The sequence below is a fragment of the Antedon bifida genome, chromosome 4 (genome assembly GCF_963402885.1).
Source record: "Antedon bifida chromosome 4, ecAntBifi1.1, whole genome shotgun sequence".
Lineage (NCBI taxonomy): Eukaryota > Metazoa > Echinodermata > Crinoidea > Comatulida > Antedonidae > Antedon > Antedon bifida.
This window is the reverse complement of record NC_136229.1, coordinates 12,963,696-12,983,405: the sequence shown is the minus strand read 5'-3', so window position 1 is coordinate 12,983,405 and position 19,710 is coordinate 12,963,696. Positions and strand designations below refer to the sequence as shown.

At 33.9% G+C, this 19,710-nt stretch overlaps 2 protein-coding genes across 2 annotated transcripts; both read left to right on the top strand.

Moving 5' to 3' along the window:
• Positions 1-10,116: 10,116 nt before the first annotated feature.
• LOC144839193 (fibrocystin-L-like) lies at positions 10,117-10,648 on the top strand. Its single transcript, XM_078694507.1, has 2 exons — positions 10,117-10,177; positions 10,269-10,648. The coding sequence occupies exons 1-2, from the start codon at positions 10,117-10,119 to the stop codon at positions 10,562-10,564; spliced, it is 357 nt and encodes a 118-aa protein (XP_078550633.1). The 3' UTR covers positions 10,565-10,648.
• A 5,317-nt stretch (positions 10,649-15,965) lies between these two features.
• LOC144840259 (fibrocystin-L-like) lies at positions 15,966-18,974 on the top strand. The gene is made up of 5 exons (XM_078696015.1): positions 15,966-16,109; positions 16,766-16,884; positions 17,232-17,352; positions 18,053-18,210; positions 18,866-18,974. The coding sequence occupies exons 3-4, from the start codon at positions 17,325-17,327 to the stop codon at positions 18,187-18,189; spliced, it is 165 nt and encodes a 54-aa protein (XP_078552141.1). The 5' UTR covers positions 15,966-16,109; positions 16,766-16,884; positions 17,232-17,324; the 3' UTR covers positions 18,190-18,210; positions 18,866-18,974.
• The last annotated feature ends 736 nt before the right edge of the window (positions 18,975-19,710 follow it).

The window sequence follows — 19,710 nt, the reverse complement described above, 5'->3', positions numbered from 1 at the left end:
ATATTGCTGCATAATAAACGACCAGTCTTAATGTCATTTTTTCAATAGTTTTTGTGACTCTAATAATAACCTCCCCCATGGGTTACTAGTAGTAGTAGTGTGTTATTATTATAGATTGACTTATAAGTTGGGTTACTACTAGAAGCGGGGTTACTATTAGAGTGTGGGTTACTATTAGAATTGACGGTACATGGTATAATACAAGCTGATCAATTTGGAAATGTTCACAATATTAAAGTGTAATTTATTAAGTTATTCAGTGATTAAATATTTCAAAGTATTTCAGCTAGAATGTCAATGTTTCTAATTTATTTTTCTTTACATTATGATCATTTATTTATACATAAAAATCATCACATATAAGACAAGAACAATTGTCCTGCAATTGATCCTGCTGGAGATAGATTTCATACATGTTAAAAACGTCAAATGTTTTTAAAAAAATTACCGGTATGAATATGAAAATATGAAGCACAATTAGTGTAGTATGTTCCTTAATAAAATTCTTAAAATTAATACTAGTGTAACAGACTGAAATTAGGAACTATCCAGTGTATGTTAGATTCAATTAATAGTATTCCTAACACAGTACTGCCCTGATTTACGAAAGGGCATTATCTCAATTTTTTTCAAAATTGAGATTTTTGTCTTACATGACTTTTGAGGGTATAATCTATACCGAAAATTTTTTCTATAAATATTAAAAATATTAAAAAAATTTAAATCAGTTTGGGCATTATCTTTATTCATACCTACAAAAAATTCAGTAGAAAGCATTATCTCAAAAAAACAATACACAACAGGAAATGATCGCTTGACTGCACACGCAGCAGTAACAATTATCCAATCAGAAGTCGACTTGATGCATGCTAATTAGCACGCTCAAACTATGTTTGTAGATGTTAACTAAAATAAATTGAATACTTTTAATCAAATTATTGTATTTGACAACACTAAAATAAATTTATGCGGATACCAAACTAAAATGGAAGAACATGGCTGCAAAGGACATTTTCAGGAGCCTATTGAATGAGTAGGCCTAAGTTTAATACTTTTTATTACTTATGTCTTCGTTATTATCCTTGAAAATGTCAAAAAAGTCCAATGGTCATTTGTAGTGTTTTCCAATTGATATTTAAATCAATGTCAAGCAACTTTTGTTATAAAACAATGGCATTGGGAAATTCGTATTTTAGTCTTTTGAATTACATGTTTTTTTGGGTGTGGCTGTAAGTAAGCGTAGTCATTACATTGAATTCCATTACATTGATTATTCCTTTACATTGATTATTCTATTATATATTATTATATTTGCATAATATTAATAAATTTGTACTTTTTATAGACAACAAAATGTCTCATACCGACTTCTACGCATACCAAAACTTCATGATGTTAAAGAAGTACTCTTTAAAAAGGTTGAAACAAAATTATACTGGAAATGTGAATATATGGATACCAGTTATATGTCTAGAGAGTTTTTAAAGAAAAACAGGAACTCCACAAATTAAAAAAGACAACATGATAAAAAAATTGATTCCACAAACAGAAAACTTTTGGAAAAATCCACCAACTTCAAACGTACGCAATCTGTTAAAAACGCATAAATATATCAAATACAAAACTTGTAAATATAATGCATAAAGCAATAATCTGTATCAAGATAGAAAATGCGATAAATTACTGTAAATCGAGTTTTTATAAATGGTTGTTTTATGTTTTTGTCATCAAATTTCATGAAATCCTTCCGAGCGAGCACCACAACGTCCCCCCCCCCCCCAAACCAATCCCCACCCCCACAAACACCCTCCCCATCCCTCACCCAACAGCCACATGTTACTCCCTCTCATTAACTTTAACCTATCCCTACTGCAACATATTTGTCTTGTGCTATTAGATTAGTTTTGTAGTGTACATTCTATGTAAATATAGAGATAATGCCTTTTGTTAAATTATCTATTGTTATTAGTTAGTATGAATAATTTACAAGAAGGAATTATCTCAATTTTGACCCCCTAAAAAATAAATTATTAAAATAAAATTCATGTTAAATATTTTCTATATATGTACTAATACCTATTATAACTGAAAAACCATTAATTTGTCTCTAGATTTTTAAAGATAAACTCAAACACGTTTTGCTTATTTACTCAAAACTACATTTTTTGAGATAATGCCCTTTCGTAAATCAGGGCAGAGTACATTACTGTAGCAGCTTTGAGCGAGTAGCCAGATTTCTAATTCTTACATGATTGTACAGTAGAACAAATCATCAATAAAATAATCCAATACTTTTACTGGATTTGGACATCAGATGAATCTAAAGATGTTAAAAACCACATGGACAATTGTTATTTAAATATTTTCAACGTCATGACAATACAAATTACATATTTAGAATATGACATCAACTAAGAACAATATAGCCATAGAAAATGAGAAAAACTGCAACCAGCTGCCCAAGAACATTTACTCCATCAACACATCAGACACTAGGCCTATATGAAAAGGAAAAAGACATTATTAATGTTAACACAACGAGTACCAGACAACATAACTCTTTTGGGATCATTTCAGCCACCAGTTATTGCGGCCATCAGTTACGCCAGTACATTTTTTTTTTTTTTTTATTTTACATGTGCCAATAAGTATGTGTGATTTTTATAAATAAAGTTGTTTTGTTTCCGTTTTGGTTTTATTCTGCAATTTGTGTTTTTTAAATGTTGGAAATTAGTTTATTTATTATTAGTTACCATTACCAATATTAATAATTAATATTCATTTTATCGATAACAGGATTATGGTTTCTGTATCAAGTTATAAACTCCGAGTGCATAAGAAATGAAGAAGTACAATTAAAAAAACGGGAAATATTGTGTTTATGAGATGAGCCTTGTTGTTTTGGGTATCATGTATAATAATGATATGCAGAAATAAGAAAAGACGTAAAAAAAAGAAATATACGATTAATTATTATAATTAATCATTAAAACTAGATGTTAGATTAGTAAAATTTGTTTTGTATTAAGACACATTGATTAGTATTTATCGGCTGTTTAATAATTAATTAATATTTACTATATTCATAAAAACATTGCGCGGCTGATACTTGACTAGATACTAAACTAGTTTAATGGCCATTTAGTTCTGTGTTTATTTATGGCTATTTGGAGGCCTCCTTTTGTTTGGTGCGCATACAAAAGTGGGCCCGATCATCCGTTTAACAGTGGTGGCGCCAGTGGGGGGGGGGGGGGGGCGCTACGGGGGCTCTAGCCCCCTCGTCGGGGAGCCTAGCCCCCCCGTCGGGGAACACGGGTACTTTTTGTCGGGGAATATAATATACAGTAAAAAACGTTCGCGTTCACTTCATATAGCTTCAGCGCCTAGAAAACCACGACGTTCCATTGACCGTGAGAGTACGTCAGAGGGCTAATATCCACTTTTATGCATTCATTATTGCCAGCGATCTAACTTACTACTAAACATTAGCTAGGTACGCACTTGTCTGGCGGTATCCCTTTGTACGAATCGTTCAACGTTGGGTCGAGACGCGTGATATCATGTTTCATCCAGGGACCAAAATGTGTACTGTAGTTATTTTCCAGGCGAAGTTTACCGACGGTTACGTCGTGTACTGCGTCGACGTACGCTACACTACAGCAAAAACGAATTATGTTAAATTGTTCGTATGTTCACCAATTTTTTAATTTACAAGTAACCTTCTGTACCGTGGGGCACCTAAAATAAATTTTTCATCCATTACTAAACAAAAAAACATGCCCTTTTCGCTTAGCCAACATCTTATTATAGCTAAGTTATTACATTTTTCAATATCCTGTATGTCATGAATTTCTCACCACTCGCGGAAGTAGTCCAGATGGTACGCACGCATACACCTGGGAGGAATAAACTTATTTCCCCGACTGAAAAAGGTCTACGCTTGCGTTTTTTAAGCCTCTAGGCCTGATGTTTCCAAAGTATAAAATGCAATTGCAACCTGCAGCTCTAGTTTTAAACATTTTTTTAGCTCAGCCCCAACAATAAAGCTGGTCATATTTCGAAGAACAAGAAGTACATTTTCCGGGACCTAACATCTCTATTTTTCAAACATTTCTTAGCTCAGTCACAACCATGATAGGGACTTATATATTTTGTTTCATGTTTTGAAGTATAATAAGTCCAATTTCCGGGACCTCCAACTCTATTTTTCTAAATTTTCTTTGAACTTTTATTTTTTAAATTGAAAAATATGGATTGAAACAGTCATCGCGCATCGTTTTTTTGCACGCAGTATTTTATTTATGCATTATAAAAAATGGAAAAAATGGCTACCCTAAATCTGATTAAAAAGACCTCAAATGACGCTAGAACGCGTTGCTTCCGGGGGCTTCGCCCCCTGGACCCCCAGCCGTTTAACACCCATACGCGAATCCTGGGCGAATATCTACTAGGCCTATTCTAGGCCTACCTAGCTAGGCTTAGGCTAGGGCCTAGCCTAAGAAAAATAAGCTAAATAGGCCTAAGCTAGGCCCCTAGGCTAGTTATTTAATTTTGGCCCTAATTAATAGCGATATACAGTACTATGCGGCGACTATAATAGGCTAAGGCCTAACCTTTTAGCTTAGCTGACTAGGCCTATGCAACTAGTTTTTAAAATTGGTACCAACTCACCTCACGCCCAGCCAGGCGGCAAAGGCCGCATCACTTAGACCTAGGCTAGGCCTTCTAGGCCTAGAATAGAAGACACCGACAACAAATTAAAAGACATGCCTCTAGGACCTAAAATTATTTATAAATTTTGTGAAACAGAATTTAACCATTTAATTATTTTGTTTTATATAAATTGTAGCCTTAAGGATTGACAGAAAATAAACTTAGATAGGGGTCAATCGGTTGATTTTACTTCCCTCTTTTTAGTGTAAAATGGCCTTAAGGGTAATATAATAAATTCCCCTTAGCACAGCGATTGTGGTATGAAAACGTTAAGGGGAAAGACAAAAAGGGTTATATCTGCCATTTTACCTACAAAATAAAAAAAAAGTTTGTATCGTAATTGGAATCATTAACATATATGTTGAAACGCAAAAAAGAATATATTTAGCCGATATTTTGGTTTAAAACGGTTGGAATACCATCTTTCCCACTACACCTGTACAAACCATTTGCATAACAACGCCGACATACCACCAACGATGAGATATAAATTCTTTTCTAAACACGTAACGAAGAGAACTATAATTCCTTTTTTTCTGACATTCAATTGTTAGTCATTCGCGGCGGTCAACGCGCCACACTGTTGAATTTTGATGTTGTTAATCTTTTACATTATATTATCCTAAATTAACCTGACTCTCTAAATATCTCTCTTTCAAAATAAAAGAAAAGCATTTTATATTTATTTTAAAAAAAAAGAAATCCGTAGAGATTCGAACCCCAGCCAGTAGAGCTGAGAGAATTCAATCCAAACGATAGTTACTAGAGCACTACCCGTTATGCCACAATGTACACGAGTAATAAAAGGTGACAATAGTATAGTCTTATACGCGCTTCATATTACGTCATTCTAATCGTTACGTCATAAATTTGCATATTCATGACGTAATTTTGAGGAAACGAATCTAGTTTTAACCTTGCTATTAACCAGAGGGCCGGGTAGCTCAGTTGGTAGAGCGTCGTGGAACACGATTATCGTGGGTTCAAACCCCATGCCGGTCGGTGGAAAAGAGTTAAAGCTATGCGAGCTTCTGTGTTTGGGGTTCACAGATTTAAACGTCCCCCTTTCCACCACACATTATGAGGCAATAACATCAAAGCATCTGATGTGTGGTACCCCCAAGGCTGTGAGAGAGCCTTACCGTGCTAGAGGCAAGGGAGCACACCATCATTTTTTTTGGCTTCCCGCCTCTTTCCGATCTCGTAAATTTTATGTTTGGCGCCCTCAATTCTAAGAACACCTTAGTTATGTCAGAAAATTAGGAACAAATAAATAGAAATGTGTAAAGATGCCGATGCCTAGCCTAGCTAGTGTATTCTCTCTATTTATTTAAATACATATGCATTATTGTAATAAATAATTTCACAATTTTTTTTTAAATTGAATTATTAACTTTGAACAAACGAACATTATTCGAAACCATGTACTACATTTTACTGTGTTTGATCATGAATAAATGAAATGAATTAAGTGAATAATTGATCATGAAAAATCAAAACAACTGATACAATGAATTAAATGATGAACAACAGCAGCCATCCAACCAACCTATTGATTGCTACTCCTATACAAATATTGATCAGTTGGTATGCCGTGCGTTATTATGCAAATGAGTTGGTGCAGGTGTAGTGGGGAAGATGGTATTGTTATTCATTGCGGTCAACACGCCACACTGTTGAATGTTGATATTGTTGATTATTCAAATCTTGTAAGAAAAACTATTTCTCCGGGCGGGAACCTAGCAGATCCCCTCATTTAGTTTGAAAGAAATCTCGAAAAGAAATCCACCTGGAAAAGATCTACACACATGTTCTAGCTATTCCAAATCCATTATAAAAATAATACCATTTATAATGCAAATGGCGAATGTAAAAAAAAAACAGACGTTAAGGCGAAATCGCAAAATTATATTTGTTGACAAATGTTATGGACATTTTAATTCACGTTCATTCCCCTGATATAGTATAGTTTAAACTACACACTGTTCTAGCTATTCCAAATCCAGTATGAATTATAATACCATTTATAATGCGATGTAGGCCTAGGCCTAAATGGCGAATGTTAAAAAAACAGACGTTAAGGCGAAATAGTAAAATTATATTTGTTGACAAATTTTATTGAAATTTTAATTCACGACTGCTTTAATCTCACTCTTCCCTGATATAGTGTAGTCAAAACTACTATCACACATGTTCTAGCTATTCTAAATCCACTAAAAAATAATAATACCATTTATAATTTGCAATGTAAATGGCGAATGTTAAAAAAACAGACGTTAAGGCGAAATAGTAAAAAGAGCTGTCCCCAATTAAACGAGGGGTTCTACTATAATATAAATGTAGGGCCTACACTATAATAGCTTATGAGAAGAAAAATTTACTACACAAATGTTATAATGTAAAAGAAAAATACTAGTATCAAGTTTTTTTTTTAAATAACTTAGGCGCACTTTTAGTAAAAAAAATGTTGTAAATGTATAGTAGAACCATAGGCATCATATTTTGAAAGATAAAAAATTTCCAAATCATCTAAAATTCTAGTAAATTACCCAATTTTTTTACTAAAGATAAATAAATACATATAGAATTATTGTACCAAATTTTAACAAAATTGAAGTTGGTTAAGTATTTTTCCACGATGGTTTTTGAATGATGTTTTTACAGTTTTATTTTATCCAAATAATACTAATTAATTTCTATCACTAATAAAAATCTAACTTTTCGATATACTGTATTACAATTTTGGAATTAAATACTCTTTTATGAGTGGAACACACTTATGCTATTAAATATTAAAATGTAATGTAATTATTAGTCATTAATTAGATATTACTTAACTTTTTTTCCCCGTTATTTGAAACCTACGCGAAATAATAAGAGAGGACGCTGTTTTACTGGTAATAGATATGGTTATTATGTGTTGCATTCTTCCGCTCGAGTATTCTTTAACCCCACAGACTACATCGCCCAGATAAATAGCGAGATCCTAAATATTTTTGTATTCTTATATACTATAGGAAAGATGATTCCATTTTGCTAAAGGAACCTTTAGAAATACAATAGCTTTATTTATTTGCAGTTTATTTCAACAAGAAACGGGAACTAAATATCTAAATAAATAAAGTATAGACATAATGAATTAAATTAATAAGTACTTTTAGTACGAGAAAATGTATTAACAATGGGCAAAATGTGTAGCATTGATGCCATAAAAAATAAATTGACGAGTATCGGTAAATATGTAGGCTTAGCTCGTGGTTCAGTGTGTAGCGGAGGAAATTCACTTTAGCTGCGTATCCTTATTACCACAACGCGAGAGAAATTGGCCTAACGGGTAGGCCTAGGACTTGTAGTGTGGGGGGCCTAGAAAGTCAAGCAGAGTGCCTCGGCCAACCTACGTTCCCCTAGTAGGTAGAATGTTAATTTAGACCAGGCCATTTTTAAATAGGGCTGTATAGCGGAAATAGTTCTGGTGGTTCTACTTATATTTATTTGTATTAAAATAATGATTTACCAAATCCTATACTTATACTACCTTAACAGAAAAATTAGTAATAAACTAATAATTACTTCTACGGGAAAATATTTTATATCGACGGGGCAAAAAATATCTGCATTCTTAAACAATAAGTTGACGAGTCTCTAAAAGTGTGGGTCCAGGCCTAGGCCTATTTAAGTGTTTTTTTGCACGAACCTCCTGCGGGGAAGTTTGATTTCGGCCTAGCCTAGGCCTAGGCCTATTCGTTGTATTGTATTGTATATCAATACACTTTTTATACTTAGCTAGGCCTAGGCCCCTTTTTATTGGAATGTGGAAGGATGTCTTCGTATCAAATTAGCTTTGGATACAAATTGTTTTTTTAAGGTAAAGTGGTTGCAACAATAGAATAGGCCTAGGCTAGGCCTAGGCCTAATCATAATAATAGGCCTAGGCCTAGTATTAGCTCTAGGCCTACTAGGCCTATAGTCTATTATAGCTCTAGCCTAGGCCTAGTTAGGCTAGCTAGGCCTATATGACAGATCTGTTTTCTTCTTCTTTCTTTTATGGGAATGGGTTAGGCCTATAAGGCCTAGCTAGGCTAGTATTATTACTATAAAGGCTATATCGTTAGTCTAGTATCAAGCTAGCCTAGGCCGAAGACCCTATATTCAATTAGGCCTAGCTTAGATATCAATTGGTTTTTCTGTAGACAGCTTTCATTCTAAAAACTAGGAAATGTAATTTTGGTTTAAGGTTTATTTTTTTTTAGGCCCAGCAGGCTATAGCCTACATGCTGGGACCTATCATCCTAGTATTGGCCTAGCCTATATACCAATACCTAATAAACACAGTACAATCTATCCGCATGTCCTATATTAAACACCAAACCAAAGACTATTCAGGGTTATATGTAACAAATACGATGTAAATAGGCCTATATGCTTTTTATAAATCAACTTCAGTTCCAAAAAGTCAATATTTATATAGTTAAAAACAAGGAATATTTAAATAACGCTAACTGTTACGCCGTACACATCTTTTGATCGATTCAATAAGCAATATTTTATAATTCGAGATCTGTGCTGACTTGTCTGTGTTCTTGGGTGATTCTTCAGACAAGACATAAAGTTGTTGGTCACTGTCTGTACGACCTAATAATTAATAATTAATTAAAAAATTAGTAGAATTGTTATTGTTTCTTCAGAAGAAAAAAATCTCAAAATGACCAACAGAAGACGACTGGATATGTGTTTTGAAGCATCGCATATTAGAAGACAAGACCCAGATGGACATTTACTGTATTCTATTTGAAGGAAAAGGTAATCTTATAATAGGCTTACTAATATTTTATGCAGTGTAGTGAAATTCAGGCATCACTGCATCAGTGGAAAATTCAGAATGTTAACACCAGACCATGATTTACTGGCTAATTGTTAAAAAGTGATATATTGTGATATATGCAGTAGTTATTTGAAAAAAACCATAAATCATTAATTAAAAATACTGTTGCAGCCAATGGCGCAATTGCAGATAATTCTTCTTTTTATAAAAAAAAGTGCAAAAAAGAATTATAAGGCTTCCATTTCAGCAGGGCTTGATTTTTGTTTTTGTTGTGACTAGCCCACTGGGCAAGATAACTTAACTTAATTATATTAAGCCTATAGTTTAAGTAAATGCTAAATTAAATTATAAATAAACAACTATAAAATAAAATTATTTTTAATTTACACTAAAATATGTTTTAATGTTAATAATAAATTAAGTACAAAGTACTGTAAAATATTTCATCCCAATTGTTAATTAACTTAATCAACGGGTAAGTATAATGTTCCCTTAGGTTGCTTTCTTGGATATTGGAGAAGTTACTGTAGAAGGTCCAGCGGTTGTATACATTTCATAATGGCTTCAGTCCTGCTATCGGGATGTTTGGTACTTCAGGACTAACAATTCAGGATAATGTAATTCACCACACAGTTGGAGCAGGTAAGCAATGCCAAAATACTTCTCTTTCCCTTATATAGTAACTTACATTTTAGATTAATCTGCTGTTCTGTCTTTCCTGGTACATATCAAGACCGCTACAATGCTGAGGATATATCGTGGCCAGCAGGTATTGAAATTGAGAGCTCCAGAGATGTCATCCTACAAGACAACACTGTGGTAGGCTCTGAGATGGTGCTGTACCATGTCAGTGGGGAGATTGTGACGTTGAAAGTCAATGGAGCAACAACGAAGGCCATACTTCTTTGCACGGTGTTCATGACGAGGGATGGTCAGAGAGACTGCACACAGATTGCCAATTTCTTCATCTGGAAGAATTGGGATTATGGAGTCTTTTTCCAAATTTCGAGTTCCGTTGTAAATGACTGATCTTGTTCTTGCTGACAACAACATCGGGGTGATGCCATTTGTCATTGAGCCATCTTCTCTTAGTCATGAAGCTGTTGATAAGTATGTGTGAGAATGGACGTTTATAATTGGTACAAGCCTGTTCTTTGATTGCGATGAGTTACAGGTAGGTTCAGTAAGATTTAACATTAAATAGCATGTTACAAACCGAATACTGTATATATTATGTAATTATGATGAATTAGATTAGATAATGTATAAATGTAAAAATCATTTTGCATTCTGTCAAATAAAATCAATGTATAGATATTATACAGTATATGCATACTTGACTTTCACTCGAAAGGAAATTTGTCAAAGGACTTTCTTACTCTTCTACCTCCTTTTTCTTAACGTGTACTGATAATGCCATTCCATTGTGTAATCAGTTACGTAATTTATAAATTCTGATTAAAATATTACATTTTTCCATTAACATTTTCATGTAAATATTTCAGAATCAACCGGAGAATGCAGGTCAAAGTGCAAAACAGTGTGCACCTCGTCCAGAGAACGGAAATGCTGGATTCGTGTGGGCAAATTTCATGTAATGGTGCTCAATTTTTTCAATTTCATGGTATACATAATTACCCAGCTATTGCTGGAAGCACAAGATTGCAAGGTATGTAAAAGCATGACATAATCTGGTCCTTACTTGGACAAACCTATAGTCCTTACTTCGACAAACCAACAACTGCCATTGTTTGAGTTCTATTGCAGGAAACGCATACTCATACTGTTTACACATGAAGCTGAATGCTTATAGGTACAAAGAAGGTAACAGTCAGAGACAAGAACAGGGTTTACATACATATACCTAATTTAGGGTAAGTACTAATAGTATTTATCCTATATATCTACGGACCACTTGCATTTATCCAAGTTACGTTATTGTAAATCATTGTGTATCTTTACTTGCTAATTGCATTATTTTCATCAACCTAGTACACTTACTGTACCTACAATACTTTTCATTTAATCTTAACACTACAGTAAAGTTAAAAAGACCCCCTTCCCTACGTTTTTTAGATCTAATTTAAGGTCACAAACTACAATTAATGTAAAAATAAATATTATATGGTAACTTTTTTGTCTTTAAATGGTTAAAAATGTGAAAAATAAGTTGATTCTAGTAATTTTAGCGGCCCGCTATAAATTCCAAAATGCATTGCGTGCGGATTGATATTTTTGTTTTTCTTCTGTAATTCACCCACTTTTTGATTGATCGTGAGGCCAAAACAAATGGAAGACTCATAAATTTTCACCGAAAATACCAGGTTTTCCCCATTTTGTATCAACGGTGTCTGGCAAATATAGAAAGACAATTATTGCAGCAACTATACAACGTCAGGCTAGGTATATAACTAGCATACGATATTCGTACGTTACCGATGTTTACCGGCTAGGCCTACAAAACTCAGCCTAGCTAGGCTAGACTGCCCACGAGAGGTCATTCGCCGCGAGCTACATAGGTAGTGCATTGTTTCTCACTTTTTATCATAATTTACCATAAAACGTACATTTTAGACAAGGAGTGACCTTGTTTAATGTTTTTAAAGTAATATATATGTATTATTTTTACAAAACGTCACAAATTGAAGGGAAAGGGTCTTTAATCCTTCTGAGTGCGTGGAGATGGATTGTGATGCATTTAAGAATGCAATGATCAGAGACGAAGATGGTGGAATTCTAGTAGGATCACGGCCTGGTTATGTTATTCCTGATTCTGCATACGAGTGGGATAGAGATCCGAGACGTTGACTTAGAATTATAGGATTATAGAATTCCAAACATGATGGTTACAGACATCAATGGTAGTAAAATCTTTTATCTAATCTGCTCTTTTCATTAAGGTATCATTGGTACAGAAGACTGCATATGGCATGAATCTTGGCAGGCTTTTGAATGCTATGACTACGATTACGCTATGTTGATTATTGAAAGTCTGACACAAGAATTACGACGTCTTCACCAATCGTCATTACATGTGTTCCAGAAGATCCAAATAGACCAGACGATCAGTTCATGACTCCAGCATTTATGGCGAGAACTATTTTGATCGCGATTGGCAGACTCTTTGGATACTTATACGTGGTAGTGACCCAATTGACATCATCACTACACCGGTTATAATGGTTGACGTTGGTGTGGCTTCTGTTGATGTTGATGACTTCTATGAAGAAGATCTTGTTAACAATCTTGCCAGTTTGGTATATATAATACAGTAAGTAAATAGCTTTCTTTAACCATATTAAAGTATCACATAATCTATCCAGATTTCTTCTTTTTTCAGTTTTATATGTTTAGAAATGAGTTGAATTTTATTTCATTGCCTATTCTTTTAATATCTAAACAATAATTAATATTTCTTCCTTACAGGCAATTCAACCCTAGAACATGATGAGTTAGTTAACCTTCAAGCAGAAATTGTTAATGCAGCACAAACCGGTACTTTGTACGAGAGTCTTGAAGTTGAGGTTATTAGCAATGACCGATCCTTCTCCCCCAGCCGCAGACCCAACAAGGGGTGTGAGAGCAACAAATACAACAGGAGGTCCAAGTACAGGCAATAAAACGTAAGTCACATTTAAGAAGTAATGATTTGAAGTAGAGTTTTAAACTGGCTTGTATCGTCTTGTCCAAAGTCTTAAATTGTATTCTCATGTGTGGCTTGTAACGAACATAACCATAATGCCTATATCATTACAAAACAACATAACTAATTGGTTCACAGGTATTCTGAGAAGCAAGCTGAAGAAGAGGCATCTAGTGACCCAGGAGTAGAAATCATCTATCAATTCTCAAGCACAATGAGTATACGTTTATAACGGCTGATGCTATTTGAGATTCAACCTTGCATCTCTATATTGGATACCAGTGTAGATTTAACACAATTCTTTCTAAACTCCAATATAGGCTATCAAGCTGTGGTAATACACCATAGGTTTGATACAAATATTCTACGAAAATTAAGGAATTATTCAATGATTTTTACAGGGTGAAATTGTGCAAAATCTGGGACATTCTTCACATCCATGGAAAATGCCCAGGAGTATCTGATGCAGAGCTCGTCAGCAACAACACTGTAGATATAATCCATGGCTGGGCCAACTTCACTGATCTTGCCATTAATCTGTCAGGAAGTGGTTACTTCTTTAAATTCAGCATTGTTTATTCCAACTCATCCACGCTAGAAGGTATCAACTCAACAGAGTTTTCTGTCATTGAGGGTGTTTTCCACATATCAATCGCAGATCAACACTAAAAGTTGTTGAGAAATTTGATGTTCAGTTTAATCTAATTGAAGATTTTACAATGGATATTGCAGAACATCTGGATTCCAAGGTTGGTGATTTTTAAATTAGTTATAAGTCATTTTCAAATTGTCAATGCAGTTTTTCTCTCTAATTAACCATCCATCTTCTATTTAATACTGCATTATAATTCTAAAATCACCATCAATTGTAGACTAGTGTATCCAATCTAAGAGCAACTTCTTTTTGAAGATTACAGTCCATTTCAAATTTTCAATGCAGGTCTCCCTCTATTTAACCTACTACCTTCTATTAACACTTCCCCCTACCCCAATTTTAAAAGCATCTTCAATTGTAGACTATCGTATCCACTCTAAGAGCAACAAACGTTACTGTTACCATGAATAGGTATAATAAGTTCAATTTTTCCACGGAGGCCCAGATCAACACAGGGTTGCTCTTCCCAGCTTCTCGAACTTCACTAAATTCTTATTGGATGCTACACACACAGATCCTCTCAATTTAAGATGCAGGCGAGCATGTTCATACATGCATACATACTGTACATTAATTAAACAAATATCCAGTCAAATGTGTGTACAACAGGGTCATTGTTTAGAAATTGAGCAACGCATTGCTTTTTCAACCTTTGACATCCATTGACAGTTTTCATTTGAGCACCCACAGCGCCTTAAACTTCTCACTAAAGCTTTTCTGGTAGCTACTTAAAATCTATCCGTTTTAAAAGCAGGTATTTTGAGTCTCTAAGATGAGGAGTGCCATAATCTGTCTTCATATACAAAATGAAGTTTGTAATTGTTAAATATACAGTATATGTTGACATAGTGTGGACACCTTCTTCATCTAGACTCCGATATCCCAGCTCAAAGAGCTCTATGCGAGGAAACAAACAATGAGAAAAGTTAAGAGACTAAGGGGACGACCCAAAATCACATCAAAATTATAGAAAATGAAAAAACAAAAATAAACAAGTCTATGCACACTTTGGACAATAATCGCTCTGATTGGGGAAGTCTTGTTAAGTGCGCTATGTCGCAAGATGTTCAGCGTTCGTGATAGTGATATGTTTGCGGTACAGAACGATCACAGCATGTTGATTGAAATGTGGAGAAAAACGCAACCGTTCTTTTCATATTGATTTCATCATGCAACAATATGTCAAATAATTTGACCATACACCTACCGTGTATACGTTTATGTACTGTATGTAAGTTTTTTTTTAATATTGTGAGTTATATTAAATATTTGTGTTTCTTTGTAGAGCACAATTTTCTAAAATAGAGAACATGGTACTGCCTGAGAAGGTACCTTAAGTTAAAATGTCAGACTATGCGAATGAATCTAAGTAAGAAGAATGCTAGCAGTGGATCTAATCAACTATTGTAAGTATTAAGCCTAAGAAATAAATATTTAGAATATTTATTCTTTGTGTTGAAGTATACAGTGCCAGTAACTACTGTTTATGTGTACACTAAACTGTTTGCCAGTCCAAACTTCTAGCATTCTCTTTATTTGCCTTCTTTCCTTCTTTGGAAACTTAAGATTATATAATCGTTGGGAAAACTAACATTATCAGCTCTATCACTCATTATTTCTGGTCATTAATGGTGATGATTTTTATATTTTTAATTAATAAACAATTTATTGAATCATGGCAATGATTGTTATTAGATTGAGAGAAAATAATTATAAATAGACCACCATGGTTCCTTAGGCAGGATGCTTTACTCTCATTGCCTTATTCTTCGGATGAGATGTAAAGCCGTTGGTCCTGTGTACTTAACAGTGCACATTAAAGAACGTGGTACACTGTTTGAAAAAAAGTAGGGGATGTGCCCGGTGTGCTGATCTGGTAGGCGCTGCACTGCTGGCTGTCGAGGGTCCGTGGAGGGCCTAATCCGAATTTCCTCAGTTTCCAGTAAAGCTTGAGGACCAGAATAATACATTATAATAACACAGGTTGTGTTAAAATACTTCTATAAAGGAACATTCTTACATTGGAAAGTGTTAGTTCTGTAATTGTAACTTTTTTTTCCCTGAGGTTTTTGTCTGGCACTTATTCATTCGATAGTGACACTTATTTATTTGTTTCAGATTTTTATGAGCCACATTATTCAGTTGCTTTCTTGGATATTGGAGAAGTTACTGTAGAAAGTCCATCGTTTGTACGTGAATATACATTTCATAATGGCTTCAGTCCTGCTATCGGGATGCAATTCAGGATAATGTAATTCACCACACAGTTGGAGCAGGTAAGCAATACCAAAATACTTCTCTTTTCCTTATATAGTAACTTACATTTTAGATTTTAGACAGGCAACATCGGGGTGATGCCATTTGTCATTGGGCCATCTTCTCTTAGTCATGAAGCTGTTGATAAGTATGTGTGAGAATGTAGTCATCGTTTATAATTGGTACAAGCCTGTTCTTTGATTGCGATATAAGAATATAAACATTTGTAGCATGTTACAAACCGAATACTGTAATTAAGCAATTATGATGAATTAGATTAGATAATGTATAAATGTAAAAATCATAATGAATGGAACAATGGTAATGACGATGAAATAAAAGTGGGAAACCCAAAAAAGATATAAACATTTTCAATAAATATGAACATTTTTATTATTCATTTTAAAAGATTTTATTTCTGTTTTTCAAATGTTATTATTTTGTCAGTTTGGGGAACTATATTTTGCATTCTGTCAAATAAAATCAATGTATAGATATTATATATGCATACTTGACTTTCATAAGGAAATTTGTCAAAGGACTTTCTTACTCTTCTACCTTCTTTTTCTTAACGTGTACTGATAATGCCATTCCATTGTGTAATCAGTCACGTAATTTATAAATTCTGATTAAAATATTACATTTTCCCATTAACATTTTCATGTAAATATTTCAGAATCAACCGGAGAATGCAGGTCAAAGTGCAAAACAGTGCATAGTGTGGACACCTTCTTCATCTAGACTCCGATATCTCAGCTCAAAGAGCTCTATGCGAGGAAACAAACAATGAGAAAAGTTAAGAGACTAAGGGGACGACCCAAAATCACATCAAAATTATAGAAAATGAAAAAACAAAAATAAACAAGTCTATGCACACTTTGGACAATAATCGCTCTGATTGGGGAAGTCTTGTTAAGTGCGCTATGTCGCAAGATGTTCAGCGTTCGTGATAGTGATATGTTTGCGGTACAGAACGATCACAGCATGTTGATTGAAATGTGGAGAAAAACGCAACCGTTCTTTTCATATTGATTTCATCATGCAACAATATGTCAAATAATTTGTGTGTATACGTTTATGTACTGTATGTAAGTTTTTTTTTAATATTGTGAGTTATATTAAATATTTGTGTTTCTTTGTAGAGCACAATTTTCTAAAATAGAGAACATGGCACTGCCTGAGAAGGTACCTTAAGTTAAAATGTCAGACTATGCGAATGAATCTAAGTAAGAAGAATGCTAGCAGTGGATCTAATCAACTATTGTAAGTATTAAGCCTAAGAAATAAATATTTAGAATATTTATTCTTTGTGTTGAAGTATACAGTGCCAGTAACTACTGTTTATGTGTACACTAAACTGTTTGCCAGTCCAAACTTCTAGCATTCTCTTTATTTGCCTTCTTTCCTTCTTTGGAAACTTAAGATTATATAATCGTTGGGAAAACTAACATTATCAGCTCTATCACTCATTATTTCTGGTCATTAATGGTGATGATTTTTATATTTTTAATTAATAAACAATTTATTGAATCATGGCAATGATTGTTATTAGATTGAGAGAAAATAATTATAAATAGACCACCATGGTTCCTTAGGCAGGATGCTTTACTCTCATTGCCTTATTCTTCGGATGAGATGTAAAGCCGTTGGTCCTGTGTACATTAAAGAACGTGGTACACTATTTGAAAAAAGTAGGGGATTGTCTCCCGGTGTGCTGATCTGGTAGGCGCTGCACTGCTGGCTGTCGAGGGTCCGTGGAGGGCCTAATCCGAATTTCCTCAGTTTCCAGTAAAGCTTGAGGACCAGAATAATACATTATAATAACACAGGTTGTGTTAAAATACTTCTATAAAGGAACATTCTTACATTGGAAAGTGTTAGTTCTGTAATTGTAACTTTTTTTCCCTGAGGTTTTTGTCTGGCACTTATTCATTCGATAGTGACACTTATTTATTTGTTTCAGATTTTTATGAGCCACATTATTCAGTTGCTTTCTTGGATATTGGAGAAGTTACTGTAGAAAGTCCATCGTTTGTACGTGAATATACATTTCATAATGGCTTCAGTCCTGCTATCGGGATGCAATTCAGGATAATGTAATTCACCACACAGTTGGAGCAGGTAAGCAATACCAAAATACTTCTCTTTTCCTTATATAGTAACTTACATTTTAGATTTTAGACAACAACATCGGGGTGATGCCATTTGTCATTGGGCCATCTTCTCTTAGTCATGAAGCTGTTGATAAGTATGTGTGAGAATGTAGTCATCGTTTATAATTGGTACAAGCCTGTTCTTTGATTGCGATATAAGAATATAAACATTTGTAGCATGTTACAAACCGAATACTGTAATTAAGCAATTATGATGAATTAGATTAGATAATGTATAAATGTAAAAATCATAATGAATGGAACAATGTTAATGACGATGAAATAAAAGTGGGAAACCCAAAAAAGATATAAACATTTTCAATAAATATGAACATTTTTATTATTCATTTTAAAAGATTTTATTTCTGTTTTTCAAATGTTATTATTTTGTCAGTTTGGGGAACTATATTTTGCATTCTGTCAAATAAAATCAATGTATAGATATTATATATGCATACTTGACTTTCATAAGGAAATTTGTCAAAGGACTTTCTTACTCTTCTACCTTCTTTTTCTTAACGTGTACTGATAATGCCATTCCATTGTGTAATCAGTCACGTAATTTATAAATTCTGATTAAAATATTACATTTTCCCATTAACATTTTCATGTAAATATTTCAGAATCAACCGGAGAATGCAGGTCAAAGTGCAAAACAGTGCATAGTGTGGACACCTTCTTCATCTAGACTCCGATATCTCAGCTCAAAGAGCTCTATGCGAGGAAACAAACAATGAGAAAAGTTAAGAGACTAAGGGGACGACCCAAAATCACATCAAAATTATAGAAAATGAAAAAACTGGTAGGCGCTGCACTGCTGGCTGTCGAGGGTCCGTGGAGGGCCTAATCCGAATTTCCTCAGTTTCCAGTAAAGCTTGAGGACCAGAATAATACATTATAATAACACAGGTTGTGTTAAAATACTTCTATAAAGGAACATTCTTACATTGGAAAGTGTTAGTTCTGTAATTGTAACTTTTTTTTCCCTGAGGTTTTTGTCTGGCACTTATTCATTCGATAGTGACACTTATTTATTTGTTTCAGATTTTTATGAGCCACATTATTCAGTTGCTTTCTTGGATATTGGAGAAGTTACTGTAGAAAGTCCATCGTTTGTACGTGAATATACATTTCATAATGGCTTCAGTCCTGCTATCGGGATGCAATTCAGGATAATGTAATTCACCACACAGTTGGAGCAGGTAAGCAATACCAAAATACTTCTCTTTTCCTTATATAGTAACTTACATTTTAGATTTTAGACAACAACATCGGGGTGATGCCATTTGTCATTGGGCCATCTTCTCTTAGTCATGAAGCTGTTGATAAGTATGTGTGAGAATGTAGTCATCGTTTATAATTGGTACAAGCCTGTTCTTTGATTGCGATATAAGAATATAAACATTTGTAGCATGTTACAAACCGAATACTGTAATTAAGCAATTATGATGAATTAGATTAGATAATG